This window comes from Gopherus evgoodei, chromosome 2 (genome assembly GCF_007399415.2).
Source record: "Gopherus evgoodei ecotype Sinaloan lineage chromosome 2, rGopEvg1_v1.p, whole genome shotgun sequence".
NCBI lineage: Eukaryota > Metazoa > Chordata > Testudines > Testudinidae > Gopherus > Gopherus evgoodei.
This window is the reverse complement of record NC_044323.1, coordinates 251,090,150-251,117,687: the sequence shown is the minus strand read 5'-3', so window position 1 is coordinate 251,117,687 and position 27,538 is coordinate 251,090,150. Positions and strand designations below refer to the sequence as shown.

The window sequence follows — 27,538 nt, the reverse complement described above, 5'->3', positions numbered from 1 at the left end:
TGGCAAGGCAATATTAAATTATCCACTGTATCACTTAGAATCTTTTGGCTGTATAAACTACAGCTGATATAGAATTTAGCAAACTGTGCTACTGCCAGCACATCAGTGTGTGAGTGATTACTCAGATAGGTTAAGATTAGCATGCTATTAAGTCTTTGGAAGATCAGGGCCTGAATTATTTTCCTAATTTACTCCTAGGTTCTTGTAAGATGATTAATAATATTATTTAAATAAATCAGTTCTAGTAAATGACTTCAGTTTTAAAACAAACTTTTTTGGGGGGTCAAATTAACTGTATATTTCTGTAAGTCAGTCTCAAAGTAAGGAAATTATTTAAACATAGTCCCAGGACTTTTATCAAATATCACCCTAGCTTTATTGATCCAAGTAAGGTGGGCTGTTCGTGAATATTTCTTCTAAAAGGTCCAAACTGTCATACATCTGGAGTTTTAGTTGCACAGACTGCTCAGTATGGAGACACTGAGCAGCTTCTAGCAAACTCATTAAGTTTAAATGAATAATAACCTTAATTACCTTGGGGCAGGTTTTCTCTTGCTATGTGAAAAGCCTTCCCTTCCCCTCATGAAACAGTGGTCCCCAAACCTGTTGGATCGTGCAGGGTGGGGGTGGCAATAAAGTTGTGGAGGCCAGGTTCATCCAGAGGGAAGCCTTATGCCTCCACATTAGCTCTGGTGGCCCTCTCCTCCACAGCTCTACTGCAGCAGAACTAGCAGAGTCTTTCCAAGGCCACAAGCTCTCTTCTGACATCTTGGATGCTGTACAGAAGAGATAGAACAGCCTTTCCCACCTTCATTTTCCAACACGTTCTATACTGGAAAACATAGTGCTGTGCTTTCTGCCCCTGCTCTCCCATCTGATCCATAATTGTGTGTTGTAGCAATATCTACTTAATTTTGCCTGAAATTGCTAGATGCTAAAAACCTTCTAGAGTTTCTGACTGCCCTCTAATCAGAGCATCATAGGAGTGACTTGGCTTCTCTCCGGATTGGATTTATAGGTCTGGTCAAGGCTATAGCCCAGCTAGAAAAAGGAATTAAAATTAAAACAATGCTACACATTGGAATCAAGTTTGTAATGCATTAGGTGGCACTAGGTTACTGGATATGGTTATATTTGGTATTGTAAACAAGGTGTGATATTGTAAGGTACTCAGGTGAGAGTTTTCCCATTGATTTGTTAATCATTTGCCAACATTTACCGCACTGTGGTACCTCAGATACTGAATAATAGAGATAAAAAGGTTACTTACACTTTTCTGAATACAAGAATATGTATTAAAGATAGACACACTGAGGTAGTTTCTGATCCTACTCTGATATAACTGAGATCAGAAACTGGCCCATTACATATTTACATACTGTTTACAAGAGATTGTTACCCAGATAAAGAGTTCTGCCTCTGTGATGGGTTGAGGCTGACTTCACATCTGCTTGACAAATCTGAACGTGCTACTAAATCAAAATCCTTGATTCTTTGGATTAACCAGTATATGGATTAAATGTTGCTTTTAAAAAAATCTCACTAAAAGTATCATTAAAAACTAAACTCCAACATACAACATTACTACAGATACACCATTAGTGGACAAATAGATAGGAAATACAATCTATTTGTGTATGTGCAACTTAGAGGAGTATATTTTAAAAGGGGACAATTTCGATTTTATATAACAATTATAACTGATGCCAAGATACCAGAATTAGTTTGGGAGTTTCTTGAAGCCTACCAAAGTATTTTTCCAAGAAGATATAAATGTATACTGTATGAGCTGGTGAAAATATGATTGTAAAGGGTTGTTGACAGTTTGGTATTTCTAATCCTTTTATCCCAAAAGTTCACTTGAACATGCTAGATATTTATGTCTGCTGTTACTAGTGACTTTATTGATTGTTAAACAGATAAGCATCTGTATCTAAACAACCCCACTAAAATATTTGTTGAGGCAGTTATCTGTTGAACTTGCTCTGCTCTTTGTGTGTTATTTCATGGCATCTATAATTCACTGCTAAAGCTAAACCTCTAAAAAAGTAGTATTTAAAAACATCAGTGCTCTCAAGAACTGCATCAGTTATTCCATTGTTATAATATTCATATTCTGAATTGGGGGGAAGGGGAATTCAAACAATACCATGGCTAACATCCTGGAGTGCATCCAACTTGTGCTCAGTGCAGTTCAGAACTGTAGTACAAAAGTAAACTTAAGCATCAGTTATATCTACTTTTATCCTGCAGCTGCCAGGGCTTGTCCAGTGCTCTGGAGTAATGCAGAGGATGATTTCATATCTGCTGAACATTACACTGGGTGCCAGTGGCATTGGAACAATTTTATAGTGTGGGGTGCTGAAAGTCATTGAACAAAACTGTGTATATGATAAAAACCACTTCAAGCCATGGGGTGTGGTCACACTCTCAGTACACCTAGTTCCAGCACACCTGCTGAGTGCTCTATATTACACCAGCTGCCTGTGGCTCCAAGGAGCTGTTCTGGAAGTGAGGGAGTGCTGGGATATAGGGATACCCCTGTCATGCCCCTAGTGCTAAGAGATGACATAAGAGTAATTACAATGGCTTGAAGGCACCTGAGGATTTCCATTTGCAGGAAGGACCTCAAGTGACACTTTAAGCTGAATTGAGGGTTGTTTTTCACTTCTGAAGCAGCTCAAAGCAGCAGCAGCTGGACTGAGAATCTGGCCTTATTTTTAATTTATTTATAAGTTTTCAGGATCTTGCTCATTTATTCTTTTTGGACTGGATACTCGGTGTAAATGTAAGTCATCACAGCTCCATTGAAATGGATTTACACCAGCTGGTACTTCTATATAATATCTAATGCCAAGGTGGTAAATGTCTCAGAGTCTCCTTCACAGTAGAAAGTGTTTCAATACATTACTAAACTGTATTCTACTATTACATGTTGTTCTTACTGGTTTAAAGATTCTTACAGATATCGTTTTTAAAAATCTGTATGATTTTTCTGTATAAATGGATGCATAATCATCTATTACACATTTTCCTAATTATTGTGAATAATTTGAACAAGAGTATTGTCAGGCTTAAAATGAACAACAGTATTGTCAGTGTTAGGCCTAAAACTTATAGGAGCTGCAAAGAGCGAGTGCAATAAAATCCTACAAGCATAAGCAAAACTTAGCTAAGAAGCTTTATAGACTAAGATTGAGCAAAAAGGAAGCTCTGTGAAATTAGATATGGACTTGTGGTTACTATGCACTGGAACCAGATACTTTTTTTAGGCTAACTCAAATGTTTTTGAGTCTAGCAAATTGACCGCAATTAGGACAACAAGCCGCATAAAGAAAAGATGAGCTGGGCACAGGTGCCCAGTTCATAAGATCAAAACAACCGCAAACTACCACACTAAAACATTTGGCCACCTCAATTGGTTGAAACACGGACAACAAATAACATATAAAAAGGTGCAAAGACGCAGGTGTATGTGTGTATGTGTGTATTGATCTAAAAGAGATCTCTCTTCGATTGGGCTCACAGACACACCCTGAACCGAAGGGACTTGTGCTTCACTGACTATCTGTGCCTGGCCATTGCAGAAAGCGGTTGACTGAAGGGTAAATTATTCTCAGGAAAATGCAGGGTAAGGTTTTGGAGTAAAGAAGTCTGGTTGTACTAGAGCCGGTTAATCTTAAATTTGTATCGATACTATAGGATTAAGAATATTAGTAAAAAGTTTAATAATAGTAGACGATTGTTTAGGAATGGTAGTAGTAAAAAGTTAATCAATATATAATAACTGTATATGTTCTTGTGCTTACTGGGAACAGACACAGTGCATGTAAAGTTAATAGTGAATGAGTGATAATAGCTTTGCAAATCGCTGAGCCTGTCTACAGCATAACCTGTTATCTATATTGATCTTATTCAGTGCTGGTTCTTAATTTTTCTTTTCCTATTCTGTCTGTGTTACCTTTATAGCCGTAAATCATTAAAAAACCTTCTAGGAATAATTAGTTGTTTTAATTTCTCTTTTGCGGACACTACTCAACCTCATTACATATGTGTTGGGTGGTGGAAAGCAGCGATCACCCAGAGCACTCTGGGGGCCCTGATGCATGTCCCCCTCTTCCATAATCTCCATAATTATGTATAAGTGTATATCTGAATTAATAAAATGTTTTCAAAATGATTCAATACATCTAGCTGGGAGACTGCAACTCTAAGTACATTTACAGTTTTTAGTCACATATGTATCTGACAGGCTGCTATGGAAACTCAGTCAATTCAAACACAATTGTGATGCAAGTCACCACATACTTGATTTACAACCCAATCCTTAAAAAGAGTATATCTTTAAAACTGGGCTTTACTGGTCTTTCATATTAACTTTGGGAAATGTTTTATATACAGAGCCAGTGCAACCACTAGGCAAACTAGGCGGCCGCCTAGGGCGTCAAGATTTGAGGGCAACAAAAAGTGGTGCCCAAAATGTCTGGGATGCTCACCGGGTGCCAGCTAAACATATAACCCTCTTCTCGCTGCTGTGCGAGGGGGTGTTGTGGCTTTGATCAGCTCCGGCAGGCCGGGAAGTGATGTCATTCCTCCTCCGGCCACCGGGGGCACTGCACTGCTTCCTGCTGCTCTGGCTCTGCCCCAGAGTCCCTGCCCCTGCTCAGCCCCGCCCCTCCCCCACTCCCCTGAGCTCTGCAACAGGGCCAGGCCTGCACACACCAGTGGCAGGACGTACAGAGACCCAGCCGCAGCCGCGCTGCTGGGCAGTGCCGGGGGGTGGTTTCCCCCTGCCCACCAAGCCAGCCCTGACTCCCCACAGAAGCCTGGCGCCCCTCCTGCTCCCACTCCCCCAAGGAGACCTGGGGCACCACACACACCCTGCGGAGGGAGGGGCTGCGTAGGGCCCCAGAATATCTAGAGACGGCCCTGGTACCTGCCACCCTGCCCGCAACCAGCCCCTGCTGCACCCGCTGTGCTCCCCGAAGCCAGCCCCACATCCCCTGTCTCCAGCCAACCCCTGCCACACACCCCTGCTCAAAGCCAGCCAGCCCGCCCCACACCTCCTGCCTGCAGCCAGCCCCTGCTGCACCCCCTGCCCTTCCTCCAGTTAGCCCCACGCCCCCTGCCCGAAGCCAGCCCCACACCCCGTCTCTAGTCAACCCCTGCTGCACCCCCCTGCTGGAAGCCAGCCAGCCCGCCCCACACCCACTGCCCTGCCTGCAGCTAGCCCCACACCCCGTCTCCAGCCAGATCCTGATGCACCCCCCTGCCTGAAGCCAGCTAGCCCCTGTCATAAACAGATAGTTAAGGGTTAATGCCTCTTTTACCTGTAAAGGGTTAAGAAGTTCACTTAGCCTAGCTGACACCTGACCAGAGGAACCAATGGGGGAACAAGATGTTTCAAAAGGAAGGAGGGAGGTTTTCATTTGTTTAGAGTTTCAGTTTCAGTGGGAGTGAAAAAGATCAAGGAACCAGCCTCTTATCAGAGTAGTAAGTTTTAGAGAGGGATAAATAGGTTCATGTTTATTTTCTTTGAACTTGTCTTGGTACCATCAAGGGAACTATCAAAATTGGGAATTTGGGTATTTTTTGTGTAAGTAAATTTGTGCCCCGGGGAACCTCCTCTGTGTTTTGAATCTGTTGTCTGTGACAGTAGCTGGTATGCTAATCTCTCCCAGAGGGTTTTCTTTTACCTTTCTTTTCTTTAATTAAAAGCCTTTTTCTTAATACCTGATTGATTTTTCCTTGTTTTTAGATCCAAGGGGATTGGATCTGGACTCACCAGGAATTGGTGGGGGAAAGGAGGGGGGATGGTTAAATTCTCCTTGTGTTAAGATCCAAGGGGTTGGATCGGTGTTCACCAGGAACTTGGTGAAAAAGTCTCTCAAGACTACCCAGGGAAAAAGGTAGTACTTGGGGGAGTGGCAGCGATACCAGATCTAAGCTGGTAATTAAGCTTAGAAGTGTCCATGCAGGTCCTCACATCTGTACCCTAAAGTTCAGAGTGGGGAAGGAACCTTGACAGCCCCACACTCCCATCTCCAGCCAACCCCTGCTGCTCCCCTCTGCCTGAAGCCAGCCCTACAGCCCCGTCTCCAGCCAACCCCTGCTGCAGCCCCCTGCCCAAAGCCAGCCAGCCTCATACCCTGTCAGGTTATTCATTTATTTTCATTAAATATGTAGACTAAATAATGAAATTAATAATTTTTCAAGCCAAATGTGTATTAATTCTAATGAACAATGCCACATTATGCAGTATTCATTTTTAAAAGTTTATAAAGTGGAGGTGGGGGCGCAAGGTGGAAGTTTCGCCTAGGGCACAAAATATCCTTGCACTGGCCCTGTTTATATATAGTATTTAAGATTATTTCCTAATCAACACATGGAAGCAAAGAAGTGTTAGCTTTATTATACCTTGATCAATTTTTTGGTTTTTTTTGGTCCAAAAGATGAAAACACTGGACAACCACGAGTTGTGAGAAGTTGACAGTAATCTATACTTTGATTTCACTGTCCTTCAGACCATAGTCTAATTCTTCATTCTCAAATGCATGTGTATGTCTATATCAGTGGTTCTCAATCTATTTACCACTGTGGGCCCATATGCGTCCCACAATGTGTTACGTGGGCTGCAGGTAATACTATCTGTATGGTCCTGAAGATGTCACATAGGCCGCATCTCTGTGCTGATTAGGCCACAAACTTGAGAGCCACTGGTCTATATAATCTGATAGTCATTCTTCCACCTCCTATCTTTCACACCTGCTCTGACTCTGTCTATGCTTGCAACATTAATTTTAGAAATTCCCCACCGGTGCAGCTCCCAGTGGATGCTATTGCCTGAACCCACTTCCACCCTATATCTTCCCTCTTGCTACTATCAGCAATGATGCACCAGCAGCGATTTGTAGGTATGAAGCTGGGTAGCATAAATATGGCAAAACAACCTCTGCAACACAGCTCATCTTTCCACCTGGGTCGAGATTTAGTACCTAACCTGCACTAAAAATGTGGGTCAGTGCTTCAGCTGAAAATGCATCTCAGCTGTACAGCATTAAACTCTTTTCAAAATATTCAGTAACACACAAAATCCTTCCTGGAGTTGTGTGGAAGAAGTCAAGCAATTACTGCACATCCAGAGATGCCCCCCAAGTTACACTTCTTGTAGGGGTGCCAATTCATCCATATTCCTGGAGGTTTCACCACATGACACAATCTTTAAGTAAAGGTTAATCTTTCATTCCTGGAGATGCTAGGACAGGACAATTGTGGTGGGTTGGCAACCCTACTTCTAGGCCCGACGGTGGGGTCTCTAACTCTCCAACCTCTGCACTTAGGAAAAACCATGGCAGCAAACAGGGAAAAGTGGGCTGTTCGTTTTCCTCATTCAGCTGCCATGACCCAGTCCAACATTTGTCCCGTGATGGGAAGCATCCACGAGAGTTAGGAACGACTATTGGGGGTAGAGTGACCAGCAGCTATCAAGTGTGAAAAATCAGGACACGGGTGGAGCCTAACAGGAGCCTATAAAAGAAAAATACCCAAAAATTGGGACTGTCTCTATAAAATCAGGACATCTGGTGACCTTAATGGGGGGGGGTCACAGTGGCACAGCCCAATAGTGGGTGGGAGCCTCCTAGGGGAAGGGTAAGGCCGTCCCCAGGATCTCGGGGTGAGCCATGCTTCCAGCCGGCTCCCAAGGGGCTGCCAAGGCCGGTGTGCCGCGACCCTACTCCGGCCCCCGCTGGGGAGAAGGAGGCACCGCCCCGAGCCGACCCCTCCCCCCTCGCAACTGGGCACCGCCCCCTGCTCGGCACAGCCACCGCCGCCGGCGGATTTGCCACATCTGCACCGCAGGGGCTCAGCGTCCGCCGGAGCCGAGCGCGCCGGGAGATGGAGCCGCGCTGCCGCCCGGGCCGCCCCCCAGGACTCCCCATCTGCCAGGGCCGCCAGCCCGGAGCCGCCGCCTAAATCCGACCCGCCGCCCGCGCTCAGGACCCGGGATCCGCCCGGCCTCCGCTGGGCGGCAGCGAAGCGCGCCGGCCTCTCTCCCGCCGCCGTCAGCAGCTCGGTCTCTTGGGCGCCGCGGGAGCCAGGCCATGGCGGGGCGATGAAAGAGCGGCCGCCCCTGCCCAGTGGCTTCGGGGAGCGGGGACTGGCCCAGCGCGGCGGCTCGATCCCCGCCCGGCGGAGCGCGCTGCCGGGCTAGCGCCGGCCGGGCCCAGCGGCATGTGGAGCTCCGGGGGCGCCGTGCTCCAGCTCCTCTGCCGGGCCGCCAAGTTCGCGGCTGCCCAGGGAGCCCGGCAGGACCTCAGCCGCTGGCTGGCCCGGGCTGGCGGAGGCGGGGAGCCGGCCGGCGGCGCTCAGCGAGACCTGGCTGGGCTCCTGCGCGGGCCGTACCCGGCGCCGAACGGGCTGCAGCACTCGGAGCTGCTGCTGTGCCAGCTGCCCGAGGCGGGTGGCGCGGGGCCCGGGCTGCCCGAGGCCAGGACGTGGCGCTGCTCGTGCTGCCTGTTGGGCACCTGCTGGTGCAAGAGCTGCCTGGGCGTGTGCGTCCTGGCCGCGCTGTGCTTCGCCTCGCTGGCCCTAGTGCGCCAGTACGTGCGGGACCTGCTGCTCTGGGCCGAGAGTCTGGACAGCGTGGCCGGGGTGCTGCTCTTCACCGTGGGCTTCATCGTGGTCTCCTTCCCCTGCGGCTGGGGCTACATCGTGCTGAACGTGGCCGCCGGCTACCTGTACGGCTTCGTGCTGGGCATGGGGCTGATGGTGCTCGGGGTCCTCATCGGCACTTTCATCGCCCACGTGGTCTGCAGGAAGCTGCTGGCCCGCTGGGTGCTAGCGAGGATCCAGGGCAGCGAGAAGCTCAGCGCAGTTATCCGCGTAGTAGAGGGAGGAAGCGGCCTCAAAGTGGTGGCCCTGGCCAGGCTCACCCCCATCCCCTTCGGGCTCCAAAACGCGGTGTTCTCGGTGAGTGGCTCCCACAAGCAGGGCCCTGCCTGTGGCGGTAGGGAGTGAGGGGTGTCTTGATTGAAATCAATATGAGTCTTCCACTGACTTCAGTGGGGCAATGATTTTGCCCCATGTCATTCCTACAGCCCTGATATGAACCTACAATTTCCCTGATTTTCACACCACTGAGCATTGCAAAACACACAAACAACTTCTTTGTAGTCTGAGTTCCTTGCTTTTGCAGTTTCATAATCACAGTTTTTTAGATTGGAAGTCTCTTTCCTCTGTTGCTGTGTGAAAGACCTTCACAAACAGAAATTGCCTTAGGCAAATGTATCCATGCACCTGGCAAAGGTCTGCCCTCAGGGTTGCAGTTGCAAGATCAGGGCCTAATTCGTCTGCCTGAACAGACCCTTGGGCCCATGTTAGTGCCCACTGGCTTCCATAGGACAGCACAGCTCTGGCTGCCAGCTCTGGGCCTCCTAGGTGGTGCTGTAAAACAGTGAAAAGTTAGGTGACTTGCACATAGTGAGTGAACTGAAACCTCAGTTTTTTTCAGTTCTTTTGGTTGTAGTAATTATAAGTGTTTGGACTGGAATATGACCATTACATTCAGTAGTCTTTTTTTAAAATTAATCTCCCAATTAGGGTGTGTCTCTTCCAGTGATAGATATGGCATTTTGTTCTCCCCCACCCTCTGCTTTTGCAGGCCACCTCTAGGATTGCTTGAGGAAGAAAGAGTCTCAAGACATCAATAGATGAGATTTTGCTGGAATCACTTTAAGTTGGTTGTGATAGAAGATTCTCAGTCTTGTATATTATGCAAAAGGAACATAGTATAAAGCAAAATCTCACAGAAGAGAGAGTTTTAAAAGAACTGCTTTTTAAAAGGGATTCACAATGAATGTCTCATTTTAAATGAGATTGGCTAAATCTGGAGAAAGTCTAATTAAAATGCAATTTGGTAGGAAGGATGCAGATTCCCTTTAACTAAATGGACACTGTTTTAAAAAAAATCCATTTCTTTCTGAATTTTTTTAACCTAAATAATCATAACTGAAAGATGGTAATAATTATTGGGTTTGTTTAGTTTTATGTATTCAGCACATTGTGTGTATATTCAGAGCTGACAGGTATGGTGGGTTGGGGTACACTGGCAGAGCTGAGATGTGCATATAAAAGCCTAAAAAATGGTGAGAATAGAATTAAATTTAATACTTTGATTTACATTCCACCCCAAAATAAAATTGCTACAATGTGAAAGTCCAGGTGGCAATCTCCAGCCACAGTATAAGGCAGTGGGGTGGAAGGAAACTAGTTTTTTTTTGGGGGGGGGGAGGGTGGCTGTAACTTGGAGACCCCTCTGTCAAATGACCCCAAATTTGTATCATTAGCATCACCACACAACCTCATGAGGCACACCATATTTCAAAGCAATCTGAGTAACTGTTTAGATTTTAAAGCGCTTACAAGAGATGAATTTAAACCCTCTAGTCATTTTTCTGTACTAGCAAATGTGCAGTATAAAATTTTTCTTAAATATTGTTCGGTCCAAGTCCCCCAGAGATATAATGTATGCCATGCACTACCTTCATTAATATTCAACAGATTGAGACTGTTTTGCCTTGCATCACATCAGTAGTTTGACTTGTAACTCTGAGCAAAAAAACAACAACCCCAAAACCAAACCAAAAAAACACCTGGCAACTTTTTGAAAAATGACTTTTCCCCCCCTGGACTTATATCTCCACAACCTCTAACTCAAATCATTTCAGATTTGAATCACTAACATTACTCTCTTGATGCACACTACATTTTAAATGAATCTGACTAAGAATGCCAATTTTAGGGAACTTCAGTGGATCTTTAAACAGATGTCATGATGCAACCTTAACTATCATAGCGTTCCCATGCAGCTGTAGTATTCACACAAGTTAACAGTATATAAAAATACAAAACAAATTCTATGTATAGGGTCCAGGCTCTGATTTCTGTAGAAACACTGAAAAAACAGAGACTTTTTCTTGTAAGATGTCAAGTACTATATTGTTAGAATAGTTTTCCAGGACATTTTAAAGCTTTGGTGATACAGTTTTTTCTCATTAGAATACTCCTTAATATTTTTCCCTAACTATGAAAATTTTGCTGGAGATGCATGACTTTCCTCCTGGCTTCCCACAGAAATATTTTACAACTTTTGGCTTTTCACTTAACCAAGTCATTTTTTGTCACCATTGGAAACCTCTTTCGGATTGCACTCTGATCTGAAATTGGAACATGACCAGCCTGGAACCTTTCCTTGCTCTTCCCCTCCAAGGGATAGGATCAGATAACTGGGAGAGCATTATGGAGATTGACTGTTCCACCCTTTCAAACACAAGGTCATCCTCCCTCACCCAGGGTTTGATAGGAATTTTCTCACTGGATACTCAGCAATTAAAAAGTGAAGAACGGCAGCAAGAAAGGGAGCCTTTTCCAAAAAGTATTCAAGGGAAACTTCTTCACTGGGCCTGGCACTCTCACTGGTGCCAAGGAAACAATCTCCTTTGCTTGTCCCAGACACACAGTCTGAGGAAGAACTAAAGGGGCCCATTGAACCTCTGAATGTAGATACATCTCTGAATGGTTAAAATTCACCAGATGACAATGTGGGTGCATCATCTTCCTCCCCTCTAGAACATATGTTCCAATTTCACAACTTATGGAAAAGATAGCTACTGCCTTGAACAACCTGTCAGTAACCTTAGAATAAATTACACAGCTGTTTTTCAATATTCTGGGTTCACCCACTTGGCGGAAGATTGTCTTGTCTGTCTTAAATTTTAGCATCTGTAATAAGCCATCTATCTAGTTAAACTCAACACCTGGACAGGCAGCTTCTAAAAAAGAAAGCTTCTAAAAAAGAAAGGGCTTCTTGTTCTTCTGGTGTCACCCAGCTGCAAATTCATTGGTGGTGGCAACTGCCATTCAAAGAGCTAAAGGGGATCAAGTCCATTCTACCCTTTCTGATAGAGAGAGTAAGAAGTTAGATTTGCTGGGTAGAAAGATGTTCTCACTTGCCACACTCAGCATTAACGTGGCAACTTATCTGGACATTACTGCTTGATACCAATATTACCTGTGGGAGAAAATAGCATTGTTTGTCCAGTGACTGGTGGAAGACCAGCTGACCAAAGCCCTTATTGCTAAAGGTCAGCTTGTTGCAAAACATACCTGGAGAGCATCTTCTACTTCTGATATGTCATCTAGAGCTGTAAACTATGTGATGACTTAGAAGTGCCTTGCCCAGGAAAAAAAAAATCCAGGTATAAGATCTCCCTTTTGGTGGTGGAGGAAGAGATGAGGTTCTATCCCTTTTAAAGGAAACATTACCAGCAGAATCCCCTTATTCAGTATCAGCATAGACCCAAATCATGCAAATTGTGAGCAAAAGGCACATGTGCTGCATTGTTTTCTCTGGCACGAGCCTCTTGGTCTTAGGGTTGATGGGATGTACAAGAACCCCAGACCAGTTTTAAACTTACTATCTGCTTCTCCTTCAGTTGGAAATGGTCTTTTCTATGTCCTTACTTGTTGTGGGACAAAATTAGAAATGCAAATTTAGATATCTGGAAGTAAAATGCTATACTATATATTCACAACGGGAAGAAGTCCCTAAGGATTCTTTGTGATTTGTTTCCCAATTCCATTAGATTTAATGACAAGGCCCTACTTAGCAAATCTTGTATCTGCTTTAGTATTTTAAAGACAGTAATAGCACTGACTGCATCCTCTTGATAATAAAGGTCTGTGCATAGTTCCATGGCCCAGATTCCTACCGTTTTTTTTTTTTTAAAGAAGTACTCTTCTGAGAACATCTGTCAAATAATAAGGTCTAGAGTAGTCATTCATATATCTGTCAATATACCCATTGTGAGAAAATATATTAGCCATGTTGCTGGCATATGTTCAAATCTAGCAAGCAAAATTTGCAATATGTATTTTGGAAATGTCTTAATTTTCCACTCTCCCCAAATAACTTATCTTCTTCCAGTGAAATAACAAAACCAAACCCTAATCTTTTATTTTCCATTTTCCCTCTCCCTTCCCCCAAAAAACCTTTCACTAATATTTCATGCTAAGAACTTTTTGGGATTTTGGCAATGTGACTTAACTTTTCAAAATAATGTTTCTGTGATAATAAATTATTTAATCTGTTTTAAAATAATTACACTGCCCTTAATGGTGCACTCACAGAATAGTCACTAATTTCATTGCACAGCCCTTAAAATAACTTAACTCTGATGTCTTTGTCCTTGTCTTTGACTTTTTACAGATTTGTGCCATTGTCAGTTATTTCCTTTGTAGAAGCTCAGTGGCACTGACTCTGCTTAATTAGAACTTTAGAAGTTGTTTTCTTTCATGTAATGTGTTCTGTTGGATAGTCTGCAGAAATTCTTTAGGAACAAGTGACAGCTTGCTTCAAACTGCCATCAGGTCTGTGAATCAAATAATCACAGCAATCCAGTCTTTAAGCACACCTTGCTAGAGCCATTCCGAAGTCAATAGATATGTTTGACAATGACTTTTTGGCAAGTCTAGTATTTGTCAGTGTTGTCATTAACAGACTGATTTTTATTAATGTCTCAATACCATATCATTTATTGTGACTGATCAGTATATTGAGGACCTATTTTTACTTTACTTGTGTATCTTACTACTTACCTCCATTTTACAAACTGAAGATCCAAGTTGGTCTTGTGGACTGTTTTGTTAATGTTATGATGTGTACACCACTTATAGCTAAACAGTTTAAACCACCACAATGAGAGGCCTAAGACTTTATCAGAGAGATTTTTCAGTGTATGTACTCAAAACATCAGTTCATAAAAATCAGTGGAAGGAAACTTTTTCCCATCATGCAACCTCTGGTAAGCTTTTTTCAGGAATTTTATTTGAAATGAGTTGGTGGTCTTTTTGTTTTTAGATTGTCATATCAGAATTGATGCCAATTGGCATCATTGTTGACAGCTTCCACAGAGAGGTCATGGCTGAAAGAGTTTGGCAGTTGAATTATTCTCTCAGCCCTAAAAGTGGTCCCTTCAAGTCAGGATTGAATCACATTGGCTAAGAATGTGCTGTTGCCAGTGCTTAGCCTGTTTTGTTGGAGTCAGGAGAGAATGAAAACTTCCGTGTCTAAAGCTGTCAGACCTACACCTTTCATAATGACCAAGCAAAATAATCCAGGTATCTGTAGATTAGTTTATGTCCCTTAGCATCCATAAAATTGTATTCACTTTATTTTGAACTCATTCTCTTGCCTTTTGCTTTCATTGCCTGCATAAATACATCCTATGTCCTTCTGGACTCTCATCTTTTATATTCCTCTATTTCTCAACCTCTCCTGATCCCATTTGACTTTATTTAGCTAGTACTGTGTACCTTGCCTCAGTACAAATTGTCTGCATAATAGCTAAGAGCTACTCAAAATGGAAAAAGAAACTCAGGGCTTGTTGGGGCAGGAGAGGGGGACTCAAAAGAACATTCACATTTTCTTTTTTCTGTTTTTCATCACCACTTTCAAAAATATCTGGCTAGCTCTAATTCTGCGCCTTGGCCAATTAAAATGTAATATAAAAAACCTTCCATGAAGGATGTTTTAAATAATTCATATTTTTTTCCTTCCAGAAATATTGTAGCTACACTTCATGCATTTTAACTAAGCAAAGGGATAGCGTAATTGCATCCTTAGGATGTCCAGTTAAAGGTGCAGCCCAGCAAAAGATGAAATATAGTTGAACAGAATTTTAAAAGGGAAAGTTTAAAAGTGTTGCCTTGTTGAATTGATCCTTTACTGAACTTTTGCACTCAGTCATTTTCAGAATATTGTAATATAATGAATTCTAAACTTTTGCTTAGACAGTTGTGGGGGAGGCAGTCAAGACTGGTTATGGGAAAATTATATCGAAATTGTACATTGCTTTTCACACTTGATTTCATTTAGATTACAGATCTGTCGTTACCCAACTATCTGATGGCTTCCTCAGTTGGACTGCTTCCTACTCAGCTCCTGAACTCCTACTTAGGCACCACCTTGCGAACTATGGAAGATGTCATTGCAGAACAAAGTGTTAGTGGCTATTTTATATTTACTTTACAGGTGAGTGGTTTTTAAAAATGATTTAATATTATTTTCATAGTCATTAATCTTAAAGCCAGGATATTCATTGTAGTTTGGGTGACTCTGGAGACAAAGCAGTTACATTTGGAATTTTTTGCATGTGGCCATACTAGTTTAGGGTTGTGATCTTGTTCGTCCTCCAACTAATGGGAGATGTTCTAGGAAAATCCAGCAGGAATACTGGTGATTCAGTGGGTTGGACAATCTTCTTTGAGTTGTTACTGAACCAGTGTCCTAACATGATCTTAGGTATTACTATGCTGTTGGTGATGATGGACAAGAGTCTTTCCTGTGATCTGTACCTTTTGTGCCTTTGGTGGCACAAAGAGTCTAAAAGCCAGTGATCTCCCAGGTGGGGATTTCTCCCAGTGTGTGTGCATCTGACATAGAATCAGCATAACTGGTTCCTCCTCCACCAGCTTCTCTAGCCTCCAATATAAGGGGAATATAGGGAGATGAGAGAGGCTGAGTTTGGAGTGCTAATGAGCTCAGCTAGTCTCTGTTGCTGTAGTGAGCCATTAGGGCAATAGCCATTCACTCCACTTTGGAGCCTCCCTTAAGCCCAAAATATCTACCCTGTTCCATTTCAGCATTGTCTGTGCTTCAGTATTAGAAGACTATAGGATGATCCCAGCTTGTACAGTTTTTAGATGAAAGGTGCTATAGAAATAAGTGGTTGTAGTGGTGACCTCTTGAAACATCCCCATTTAGAAAGTAATTCTGACTTAATGAGAAGTCTGAATTAAGAACTTTTATAACAATGGTCATACTGGGTCAGACTAGTGGTCCATCTAGCGCCCAGTATCCTGTCTTCTGACAGTGATCAGTACCAGATACTTTAGAGGGAATGAAGAAAACAAGGCAATTATTGAATGATCCATTACCTATTGTTCAGTCAAAGCTTCTGGCAGTCAGAGATTTAGGGACACCTGGAGAATGATGTGTCCCTGATCATCTTGGCTAATAGTTCCATAGAATTACAGAATATCGGTTGGAAGGGACCTCAGGGGGTCATCTAGTCCAACCCCCTGCTCAAAGCAGGACCAAATCCCAACTAAATCATCCCAGCCAGGACTTTGTCAAGCCTGACCGTAAAAACCTCTAAGGAAGGAGATTCCACCACCTCCCTAGGTAACCCATTCCAGTGCTTCACCACTCTCTGAGTGAAAAAGTTTTTCCTAATTTTCAACGTAATTTCCATCAATGGCTATCATGCAGGAATTTACCTAATTTTTGTTGAACCCAGTTACTCTTTTGGCCTTCACAACATCCCATGCCAATGAGTTCCATGGCTTGATGGTGGATTGTGTGAAGTTTTACTTCCTCTGTTTCTTTTTAAACCTGCTGCCTATTTCAGTGAGTGACCCCTGGTTCTTGTGTTACACTTCCCTGTTCACATTCTCCACATGAGTCATGATTTTATAGACCTCTGTTTACTCAAAAGTTGATTTACAGTTAACATGTCATTAAATCCTAGGCAGCGAGCAACGTTGTTAGATCCCTTGAGTGGAGAGCATGGTGAACTGGCATTGCTATACTAGTAGCAGAAGAGGCATTAAAGCGTCGCCTGACACTGTCAGTTAATTTAAGATTGGTTTGGATTTGAATAGCAATTACAGCCATTTGCTTCCAAATTTTCAGATCATACTGTAGTTGTCTTGTGCACTTTTTATAATCTTAAAACCTCTCTATAAAAAGAATAAGATACAAAATCAACACCAGGCCCCATTTAAATAAATTAGTATGTGCTACTTGTTTGCTGATGAAGCTTGCTTGAGAATATTGACATTTGCGTAACAGCATGGGTTAAATAAACTGAAAAGGTAATGAGAGAAAACAAAGGTTATTTGAACATCTTTCATTTTACTTATGAAGCTCTGTTACTGGGCTAGTTCTGTGGTTGTTTGTTTTAAAAATTGCTGAGGGCTAAATCCAGCCACCCCATTCATGGGTACAGAGGCTGCCTATGTAGTGGAACTGGCATGGTTCAGGTGCAGTTGGGGAGGCTGGATATAGGAAGGGATCAGAATAGGAGGTGACTCAAGAGTTGGGGGAAGGATTACTGGAGGAGTCCTTTAATTCACCACTGCCCACTTCTCGTGCTTTTTTCCAGCACTTTGCCTGGCTACCAGGGCTGGACATTTGGGCCCTAATGAGTAATTTAGAGCTCAGTAAATAGCTTAAAAAAACAACTACTCTGAACCTTTCTGAAATATGAAATGTGATTTGGTCTAGCTACTTTTGTGGTTGCTTTCAGAGAGTATTCTAAGGGACAAGCTTACTGGCAGTAATGTTTGTCAAAATGAAATGTTTTGAACATTGCTTGTGAACATTTTGGTATGAATGTTCAGTTGACAGATCAAATATTTTTAGAAACTGTTTGGTGAATAATTCTGAATAAAATTTTCCCAAAGTTGTTAAATGCTTCATGCATAGTTTAAACAAGGCTAAATTTGTCAAATAGTACTATTTAACCGAGCTTTATCAAACAGCAGCAGAAGTTAATGTGGTTTGGGGCGTGGGGAGAGTCAAAATCATATATTTCAATGTGTAAGATTTAGTAATAAATGTTAAGTATCTTCGGCACTGATCATATAACTTGTATGCAAAAAGATCCCTTCACCCACATTGAGCCCCATTGACTTCAGAGGGTCTCTGCCTGCAGACAGCAAATTGTGAGGACAGAGCTTTGATTTTTAATTTGCAGGATACCAATGCAAAATGCCCTTTTGAATGTTTGGGACCTCTGGAGTAAGCTACTCAAACAGGAAGTGTGTGAAGTTGTATCACCTTTGACTGTTTTATCAGTCATTATGGAGTTAATAGATCTGGCCCTGGTCAGTATCTGTGCTCAGCAAAAGAAAATCAGATGCTGCAACAATTACCATTGATTATTGACTAGGTTCATAGTTTTTAAGACTAGAAAGGGCCACTAGATCATCTAGCCTTATGTCTTGTATAACACCGGCCATATAATTTCACCTGGTTACCTCTCTTGTTGAGCCCAATGACTTGTGTTTGGCTGAAAGATGTTTTCCAGAAAGGCATCCAGTCTAGATTAAGACTTTGAGATGGAGAACCCACCACTTGTCTTGGTAGTTTATTCCAATAGTTAATTACCGTAACTGTTTAAATGTGTGCCTTATTTCTAATTTGTCTGGCTTCAGCTTCCAGTTATTGGTCCTTGTTTTGTCTCTCTCCACTAGATTAAAGAGCCCTGTAAAACTTGGTATCTTTTCCTTGCAGTGGTACTTTGAGAGGTGACTTGATTACACTGTCTGTCTTCTTTTTGATAAACTAAACAGATTGAGCTCTGTAAATCTGTCACTGTAAGGCATTTTCCCCCCATCCCTTGATTCATTTTTGTAGTGGTAGTAGTTGGCAGGTTTCTGAGCTAGAAGGGAACCATCCTCAGCTTTGTGCAGTGTATGGGATATTGTACTGCTGAAAGTGCTGTCTTTCAGATGAGGCTTAAATGAGAATTTGATCATTTGTTAAAGATTCTGTGGAATTTTTGAATGGTATTAATCTTGCTGCCCTTGCCCAGTTTCAATGTTAGTAGTTACTTCCGCCTACTTGGAATTCCTTCTGTAGTTCCACTTGGAAAGTTCTTATTAATTTTGCTTTTCTAAGAACAATTGTTTATCCTTGGGGCAGAATGATTTGCCACACTTCACCCTGGAGGCGACTCTATTTAAGTGGTGAGTGCTTCCTATGTCAAATAGTGCCAATAGGTGCCGACTTTGTGGGTGCAAGTGGTGCTGGGGGGGAGCGGGAGAAGCAGGATGGGTTGCACTTGGAGGAGGGGATGGAACCTTTCAGGAAAAGGCGGAGCGGGGGTAGGAAGGGGGTGAGGCCTGGGGCAGAGCAGGGGTTTGAGCACTCCCAGGGCCCAGAGGAAGCAGCTACCTATAGTGAACACGTAGAGCAGTGGTTCTCAAAGCTGGTCCGCCACTTGTTTAGGGAAAGCCCCTGGCGGGCCAGACCGTTTTGTTTATCTGTCACATCTGCGGTTTGCTGTCCCGGGCCAATGGGGGCTGCGGGAAGGGCAGCCAGCACATTCCTTGGCCCATGCCGCATCGTGCAGCCCCCATTGGCCTGGGATGGCGAACCGCTGCCTGTGGGAGCCGTGATTGGCCAAACCTGCGGATGTGGTGGGTAAACAAACCAGCCCGGCCTGCCAGGGGCTTTCCCTGAACAAGTGACAGACTGGCTTTGAGAAGCACTGACATAGAGGGACAATGTTAGGTCAAATGTGACTCCAAATTTAGGTTTTATATCTCCATATAAACTTTTAAAATAGAGCTGAAGAGTAGCTGTGTTTCTGTGGGGGTTTTTGTTTAAATCTCAGCTGAAACAGTTTTCAAGCCAATTAACGTTTCCCTGAAGTGTTCACAACAAAACATTCCAAATTGTGCTGCTGTAGAACCTAAAGGTGAAATTGACTGTTTCCTTAAATGAGGTTAAATGAAAACGCGAGCAACAAGAATAGTGAGAATATTCAGTTAAGATTTAATAACAGTTTGGTTTTGTGGTATTCCTGTTTGTCTAGGAGTATGTGGTGTGTTTTAATGTAGGAAGCAATATTCTGAAATTACTTTCATCCTTCCAGAATCCTTTTTTCAGGTTGCAAAACAACTTGTATTCTAAGCCCTATTTTGAATTCCTTACCACCGCTTTGTAAGTTTCTGACTAAAACTGTCTTCTGACTGAAAACATTCAGGTGTAGCCTCTGCTCAGAGAATAATTTTGTCTCTATGGAACATTTGAAGTTAATTTATGTTGGGATGTTTGAAACAAGTTGTATTTTTGTATCTTGCACTGAAGTGTTTTTAGGTTTTTGGGTCCACTGCTGCTTCAGATGGCTTGATAAAGTATTTTATAGGTGATGGTCCTTAATGCAAACTCAAATTCCTTACATTTGGGAATTTTAGATTCTGTGGGGTTATGTTTTTTGGAGGGTCAGAGCGAGTTCTGCCTGAGCTAAAGTATGTTTATTTGGGATTGTTTAGTTCAGCTAGACTTAGCTAAAGTGGGGTAACCTCTTCAAGTGGTTCTTGTTAGAGAAAACCTGTGTTTTGAACAGCTGGAAAACAGTTTTGTTTTTTAGTCGTTCCCCTGACAACCATAGCTGAGGCTTCACTGAAACAACACACTGTGCTGGTGGAGTTAACTTTGAGGCATCACTGGAGATATATAGGTCTTAAGAAGCAAAACCCATTCAGCTGTTGTTTTTTAATTACAAGAGCGTTAAAAAGGCTTCAATTGGGGCCTGGGGGGAAGGGGAATCCCAGACACATTCAATTAAGATTGAGACTATAATGTCTTCCTCCATGTTGTAAAAGCAGGGAATTTGAAGATTAATTCCTAAAGTCAACCTTAATTTTATAACGCAGCCTAATCTCCATCTATACACAAGAGACCTCCATCCTATCAACATTTCATAGAATCATACATTATTAGGGTTGGAAGGGACCTTGAGAGATCTAGTCCAACCCCCTGCTCAAAGCAGGACCAATCCCCAAATGGTCCTGTCAGGGATTGAACTCACAACCCTGGGTTTGGCAGGCCAAGGCGCAAACCACTGAGCTATCCCTTCCCCCTGCCCTCCTGTGAAGCTCACAAATTATAGAATCCTAGAAATGTAGAGTTGTAAGGAACCTTCAGAAGTCAAGTCTAGTCCCCTGGGCTGAGGCAGTATCAAGTAAACCCAGACCATCCAAACTGTTTTTAAAAACCTGCAGTGATGGAGATTCCACAACCTTCCCTGGAAGTTTATTCCAGAGCTTAACTACCGTTACAGTTGGAAAACTTTTCCTAATATCTAACCCTAAATCTCCCTTTCTGCAGGTTAACCCTATTGCTGCTTTTCCTGCCTTTGGGGGACATCGAGAACAATTGATCAGTCTTCTTTTATAACAGCTCTTAACATATTTGAAGACTGTTATCAGCTCCCTCTTTGGTCATATTTTTTCAGTATTTGCTCAGTATTCTTTAACCTTTCGTCATTGGTCAGGTTTTCTAAACCTTCTAAACATTTGTTTTGCTCTCCTCTATACACTCTCCAATTTGCCCACATCTTTCCTAAAGCATGGTGTCCATAACTGCACACAATACAACAGCTGAGGCCTTACCAGTACCAAGTAGAGCGGGACAACTATCTCCATGGCTTATATACAACACTTATTAATATACCCCAGAATTATATTTTTCCCTTTTCACAGTTGCTTCTTGTTGTTGACTTATATCCAATTTGTGATCCACTGTAACCCCAGATCCTTTTAGCAGTACTACCACCGAGCCAGTTATTCTGCATTTTGTAGTTGTGTATTTGATTTCCCTCCCCCCCTCCCCGACCCCCAATGTGAGCATTCAGACTGTTGGGCTGCAGTAATGGGTTTGGAGTTTTCCTATAAGTTGCTGCTGTAAATGATACACTACTTGGGATATTTATTCTCATAGTTAAACCCTTTGGATTCACTTTTTCCTTGGTACTGCAAAGATCCACCTCACATCTGCAGTTGTAAAATTCCTTCATGGGCAAGGTTAAATAGGTGTCCTGAATGCCATCCTAGTCTATTCCGTCGTGTTGTACTATACAGGGACTGCAGGAGCCTAGGCAATGCTCTGTTGCTTCTGAATGTGTTCAGTAATGGAGGACCAAGAGAGAAAATAGCTTGTTTTCTTTTGCCCCCGAAATCAGTAGAGTATTATCTCTACTGTTCTGCAAATCGCACATCTGTATCAGAATGTAACTGATCATTTGAATTAATTTTACTTGACATCTACTAGGAAAGTGCTGCGGTTCGCACCCCCACGTGTACCTGTCCTTGGGAGCAGGAGGAGGGATTTCTTTACCAGGAGATGAATAGCAAAACCACCTTTACAAATGTGTCAGTTATAACCGCATATGGAAGAAAGCACCTAGATTTAGAGCACCTGCCTACTCTGAAGTTCCATCTAATCTCTGGCTTCTCGCATATCAATGCAGTGTATTAGAATGGATTATCCTGTTGGTTAGGCTTATCTTCCTCTGAATGCATTTACCTCCAAACATTAACAAGTGATCTATAAAGCTGTGTACTGAGAACTCCTTATCTTAATGCTTCACCTAAAGTATTTGCTTTGTATTCCTGTTTTTTGCTCTCTATATTTTTTTCAATTGCAGTGTGTTTGTTTTTGTTCATAGATTGTTATAAGCATCGGTCTCATGTTTTATGTTGTTCACCGAGCTCAAGTGGAATTGAATGCAGCTATCGTAGCATGTGAAATGGAAATGAAAACTTCCTTTGCTCCAGGCAGCCAACCAAGCATCACTTCTTCAACAACATTCTGCAACAAGAGGACAATAGCATTTTCTGGGGGTGGGATCAATATTGTGTGATTTTAAAGTATTAAAAATGTAAGGTTTTGTAATTGTAAGCTATTGCCTAGAAATGTCTATGGACAACTATAACCAGTGTAAAAACACAAAAGAATCCAAATGGTTACAGGTTGTACTGTGACACAGACCAACTCACCAGTTATTAAATTGCACAAGAAGGGTGGTATTTAGCAAGGAACAATAGATAGTTAACCAACTTTGAAATGTAGATGCAAATTACTGCACCTTTTGTCCTTTATTATGCCTGTTATGATCTGTAGCCTGCACTTTAGATTTTGTTTTGTGTTTGCTCCAAGAAACTGATAAAAATGGCCTAGAGGTAAATATTTTTCTGCTTAACATTATTTATAAGGTTGAATAATTATATACAGTAGATCTTTATTACTGAAAGATGAGTGAGTAAAAAGTATGCAGTTCAATGTACAATACTCTTGAATGTGCTTTGCTGTGGAAATATTTCCAGAAATGATAGTGTATTACTTTGCTAATTATGGGACCATTTGGCTTTCCCTCCATATTTTATTTTAAAAAAAGAGAACCCTATATAAATTTTTGGTTGAATGTATTTTTGTAAATCATTGAAATGTTGCAGAGCCACTTGTACTTATTCACACAAGCTTAAATCCTACATTGTGGGACTGAAGTGCTCTTAAATAACATTTTAAGTTACACTGTGTAATATGCAAAGTAAAAGGGAAACTATAGAGGACAGAATGGGTTATGGTGAATATAGCACTATCTGAGGGAGAACTCATGAGTTATCTGCTCCAGTGACTTTACCACATGGATTGTAGCAAAAGGGCTGTTCCATTGCAATTCTATTTATAAATGTTTTTTAAAAAATTTAAAGGATGGATTTTTGTTTTCATTGCATGTGATGCATACAGTAAGAATAGGGACCTAAATCTCTCCCTGTCTCACACATGTTGGGATACTAGCGTAAGGGGTCTTAGACTAAGGTGGCCTTTATTATATAGTGGTGAAAATCCTTTATTCCTTTTAAAAACACTTTAAAAATCAAACTAATTCCAGTCACTGTTTCCCCTCTCATTACATTCTAAAATGATTTAAACTATTCTACCCTTAGGTAGAAATGCAAACTAGAGGCTTTCCTTCAGATAAATTAATAGAAAAGGACAGCAATGTCTTTGAGACTCAGGAATTCAGAATCCATTTTGAAAAGGACAAAATTATACTAGAATTGAGATACTGCTCCTGTTGTGTGAGCTGTGGATTGTTCTTCAGTATGTTAGTGCTTGTGTGTGTAGATATATGTATAAAAACACAAAGATACTGTATGTGTGAGTTACATGCTGTAGATATACATATAAACTCTACTCAGCTGCCTCAAACAGGTGAAAAGTAACTGGCACAAAAATAGCTTGATTTATTACCTTTTCTTTTGAGAAATGACCTTTGTAGTTAGTTTTGTTTTAGCTATAAAAATCATTTCTGGTCTTTTGAGATTTTGTGTTAGAATGTAATTGCTTATTACAGTGCTTCCTTTGTGTAAGGCTGTTGTTAGGATGTGCAAGCATAGGATTTACCAGTGATTAAATAAATCACTTCTTGTAGAGGACAAGGGCCTTTGAAGGTATCTGGGAAGCAGAGATTTGTTAACCTTTTAACAGTCTTATAGTGAGGATGTATCATATTTAAAAAAAATTGATACCTACAGACTTCGCAGTAGTGCAAGTATCCTTTGTAGACCCCTGTTCTTAGGTCTTGTGATGTCAGGAGCTGAATTAGCTAAATGAAACAGTGAAGTTCGAAGTCTCTTTTTAAAGAGACTATCGGTACATGCCTTGAGGTGGGAGGCCAACATGTGCATACACACACAAAACAGCTGCATTCCTTTTCTGTATGAAAACCATGAGAGAACTGGATTACTTCTTGATGGCATTATAAGTCATCAAATAATGATTGATTCCTTTAGTAACAAAGTTTTTTCTTCCAAGAATAATCCCAGTAAATGAATGGATCTGAACTTTACTCCATGTGGGTTGAACCAACAAAGGTGTATTTGTGTGTGAGGTGTCTTATTTGTTTAACTAATTTAAGCAGGCATTCATCATTTAATAACATTTCCCAAATACATATTTTGAAGTGCTTTTATTTAATATTTTGTAACCAGAGTAGCTTCACTATGTGAATGCTTTTTGTAGTATGGAATTAGTTCTTAGAATTATTGCATTTTGCTTGATGCTTGTAATACTTGTGTACAGGTTAATGGGAAATATGCATTAAAAAGAACTATTTCTATTTCATGCCAATCATAATTTTATACAATAAATTCTTTAAACAAATATGTTTTATGCATTAAATTTTCCCAAGTTGCTGTGAAGGGGTAGTTTGTTTTCCTTTGCAGTCACCTCCCAGAAATGTTTGGTTCTCTCTTTTTGCCTGGAAAAGTCTATAGTGACAGAACTAGTGAATTTATTATATAAGATTAAAGAAACTGAGTAGTTGATGGGAAGGGATTTCTAGTCTACTTAATTTTTTTCCATTAACACCTGTTTAACATCACCAAATGTCTGGGACGTTAACTGAAGATTCAGCTTTGAAAGCATGATAGTTCACAAATACATAGCTGAGAAATCTGCTAATCTAGGGAAGACCATGAGTCTTGAGATAGATATAGATAGATTTAAAGAGCGGAAATAAAATCTGGTTTGGGAAACTGTCTTGAAGAATCCTTTTTAGGTTGTCTTCATAGATGATAAAAAAGGGCATGAATCCAATTAAAATTTTTTTGCATGTCACCTTTACAAACTTGTTTGAGCTACAATGTTCAGTTTAATTTGTTTGAAATAAATAAACCTAAATTACAGATAACTGAAAAGACAGAAATGGAAGTATTTGAGTTTATTGGCACTAGAAGAATAGCAAGGGAAACTGTAGCAAAAGGACAAAAGTCAGCTTTACACTAAGTGCTTACTAGCAATGGCTTCTTCATTTAAGAGCTTCATTATGGTAATATTTTCACAGTCTTCACATAATTACTTCAGCCAGTTAAAGTGATGCAGAGGTGGAAAAGAATTCTCTTACACACTGTGTGCAGCCTTTCTTTTGAAGATTGTAAAAAGGTGCTGATCATCTGCTCCCCAAAGTCATTCAAATAGTCAGCAGGAACACTTGCCTGAGCAAAACCAAGCCAGGATTTGGCCCATGATGTGGATTATTTTTTAATGAATCTTCTCCTCCATACCAATGTTGTTCTTGGTGAGGGCAGGGAGTCACTAAAATAGCTCTATGGCAAGTTACTATTATATAATAAAGATGCAGGTGGCAGTCCCACCTATGTAACATCAGGGTGATTTGGATATAGAGCATGAGAATGCTAACATACAATGGAAGTTGATATTAATATTTCCTGTGCTGGGAAGCCTGAGGGTGCCAGGGAATGTAGCTGTTCTCCAACTCCACTGGAGATATACCATGAAGTTCCTATTGTGGTATTTGCACAGGGAGCCTAGCAGTGCAGAGTTTTCTCCATCCAAGCTTCTAGGATGTTTTTTAACCTGTATTAATCTACTTGGCTTCATTCCTCCCAGCAGTGAGGGTGTGAAGCTGTGGTGGTCCTTATTGTCCCATGTTGTGGTGGTAGGGATGCAACCTCTGATGCAATGTGGAAAGGTGTGTGTGGGAGAGAAGTTAGGGAAGCGCTATGCTGAAGGTCTCTGTGGACTGGAAATGGAGGAGAGTCTGGTATTGTTGCACCTGTAGGGTCACACAACGCTGCAGCATCTGTATTTGCTGCCAGAGAAGCCCCATTATGTCCTCATGCTTCTCCCTCTCCTTTTCCTGCTGCTCCTTTCTCCTGTCTGCTTTTTCCCTCTCCAGACAGTATGCAATATTCATCCTCCAGGCCCTCTGTTCATGATCTGATGCAGCACTGGCTTGCAGGATCTCAGAGACCATAACATCCCAAGTCCTCTTCTTTCTGTTGCTTAAATAAGGAGCAGAGTTAACAATTGTGGTGAGAGTTGTCAGTGTCAGGCATTGGGGGACAGCTGCTGTAAACATAGCTAACCATGTCTACACTTGTGCTGTGTTAACCTCAGCATACTGACCATGGCTCTACGCTGCTCAGGGAGCTGGTGTTACTATGTTGGTGTAATGAAGAGCTTACATGGATGGAAGACAAATTTAAGTGTAGACACATGCACAACTAGGTCGACCCCAGGTGGTTTATATTAACCTAACTTTGTAGTGTAGATCAGGCCTCAGTCTGAAAGATACTAGGAAAAAATAAGAATATGAACAAGTTCCTGAGGCAGAGAGGAGAAACAGTGAGTGGATCCTGTTTCAGAAGGTTAAATTAAACAATGTTGACAAAACTACAAGTAAAACTACAAGTCTAGTTTCTGCCTGGATTCTTGGCAGCCTGGGCTTCTGGGATCCCTGGCTCCAGGGCTGGCCACCAGTCAGACTGAGAAAGTAGGGCAATCAGCTAGTTATCTTAAATGCCTGTAAACAAATGCAAGAAGCCTGGGAAACAAGTACAAAGAATTGGAAGTCCTGGCACAGTCAAGGAAATATGATGTGACTGGAATAACAGAGCCTTAGTGAGGTAACTCACATGACTGGAGCACTGTCATGGATGGGTATAAACTGTTCAGGTGGGGGGAGAAAAAGTGGAGGAGTTGCACTGTATATAAGATATCATTGTGATTGCTCGGAGCTCCAGTTGGAATCTGGAGAAAAGCCTGTCTTTGGATAAAATTCATAGGCAAGAGCAACAAGGGAGATGTCTTGGTAGGCTTCTGCTATAGACCACCAGAACAGGAGGATGAGGTAGATGGGGCTTACTTCGGACAACTAACAAGTTTCCAGATCAAATGCCATGGTTCTCACGGGGGACTTCAATCATCCTGACGTGCTGGGAGAGCAATACAGCAGTTTTTGGAGAGTGTTGGGGACAACTTCCTGGTGCAAGTGCTGGAGGAACCAAGTAGGGCCTGTGTTCCTCTTGACCTGCTGCTCACAAACAGAGAAGAATTGGTAGGGGAAGTAGCAGTGGGTGGCAACCTGGGCAGCAT

General features: G+C 42.0%; 1 protein-coding gene across 1 annotated transcript; it reads left to right on the top strand.

Annotated features, from left to right (window-relative positions):
- Window positions 1-8,230: 8,230 nt before the first annotated feature.
- TMEM64 (transmembrane protein 64) lies at window positions 8,231-24,802 on the top strand. The gene is made up of 3 exons (XM_030553424.1): window positions 8,231-8,970; window positions 14,936-15,091; window positions 22,302-24,802. Exons 1-3 carry the CDS (start codon window positions 8,233-8,235, stop codon window positions 22,494-22,496), a joined length of 1,089 nt encoding a protein of 362 aa, XP_030409284.1. The 5' UTR covers window positions 8,231-8,232; the 3' UTR covers window positions 22,497-24,802.
- The last annotated feature ends 2,736 nt before the right edge of the window (window positions 24,803-27,538 follow it).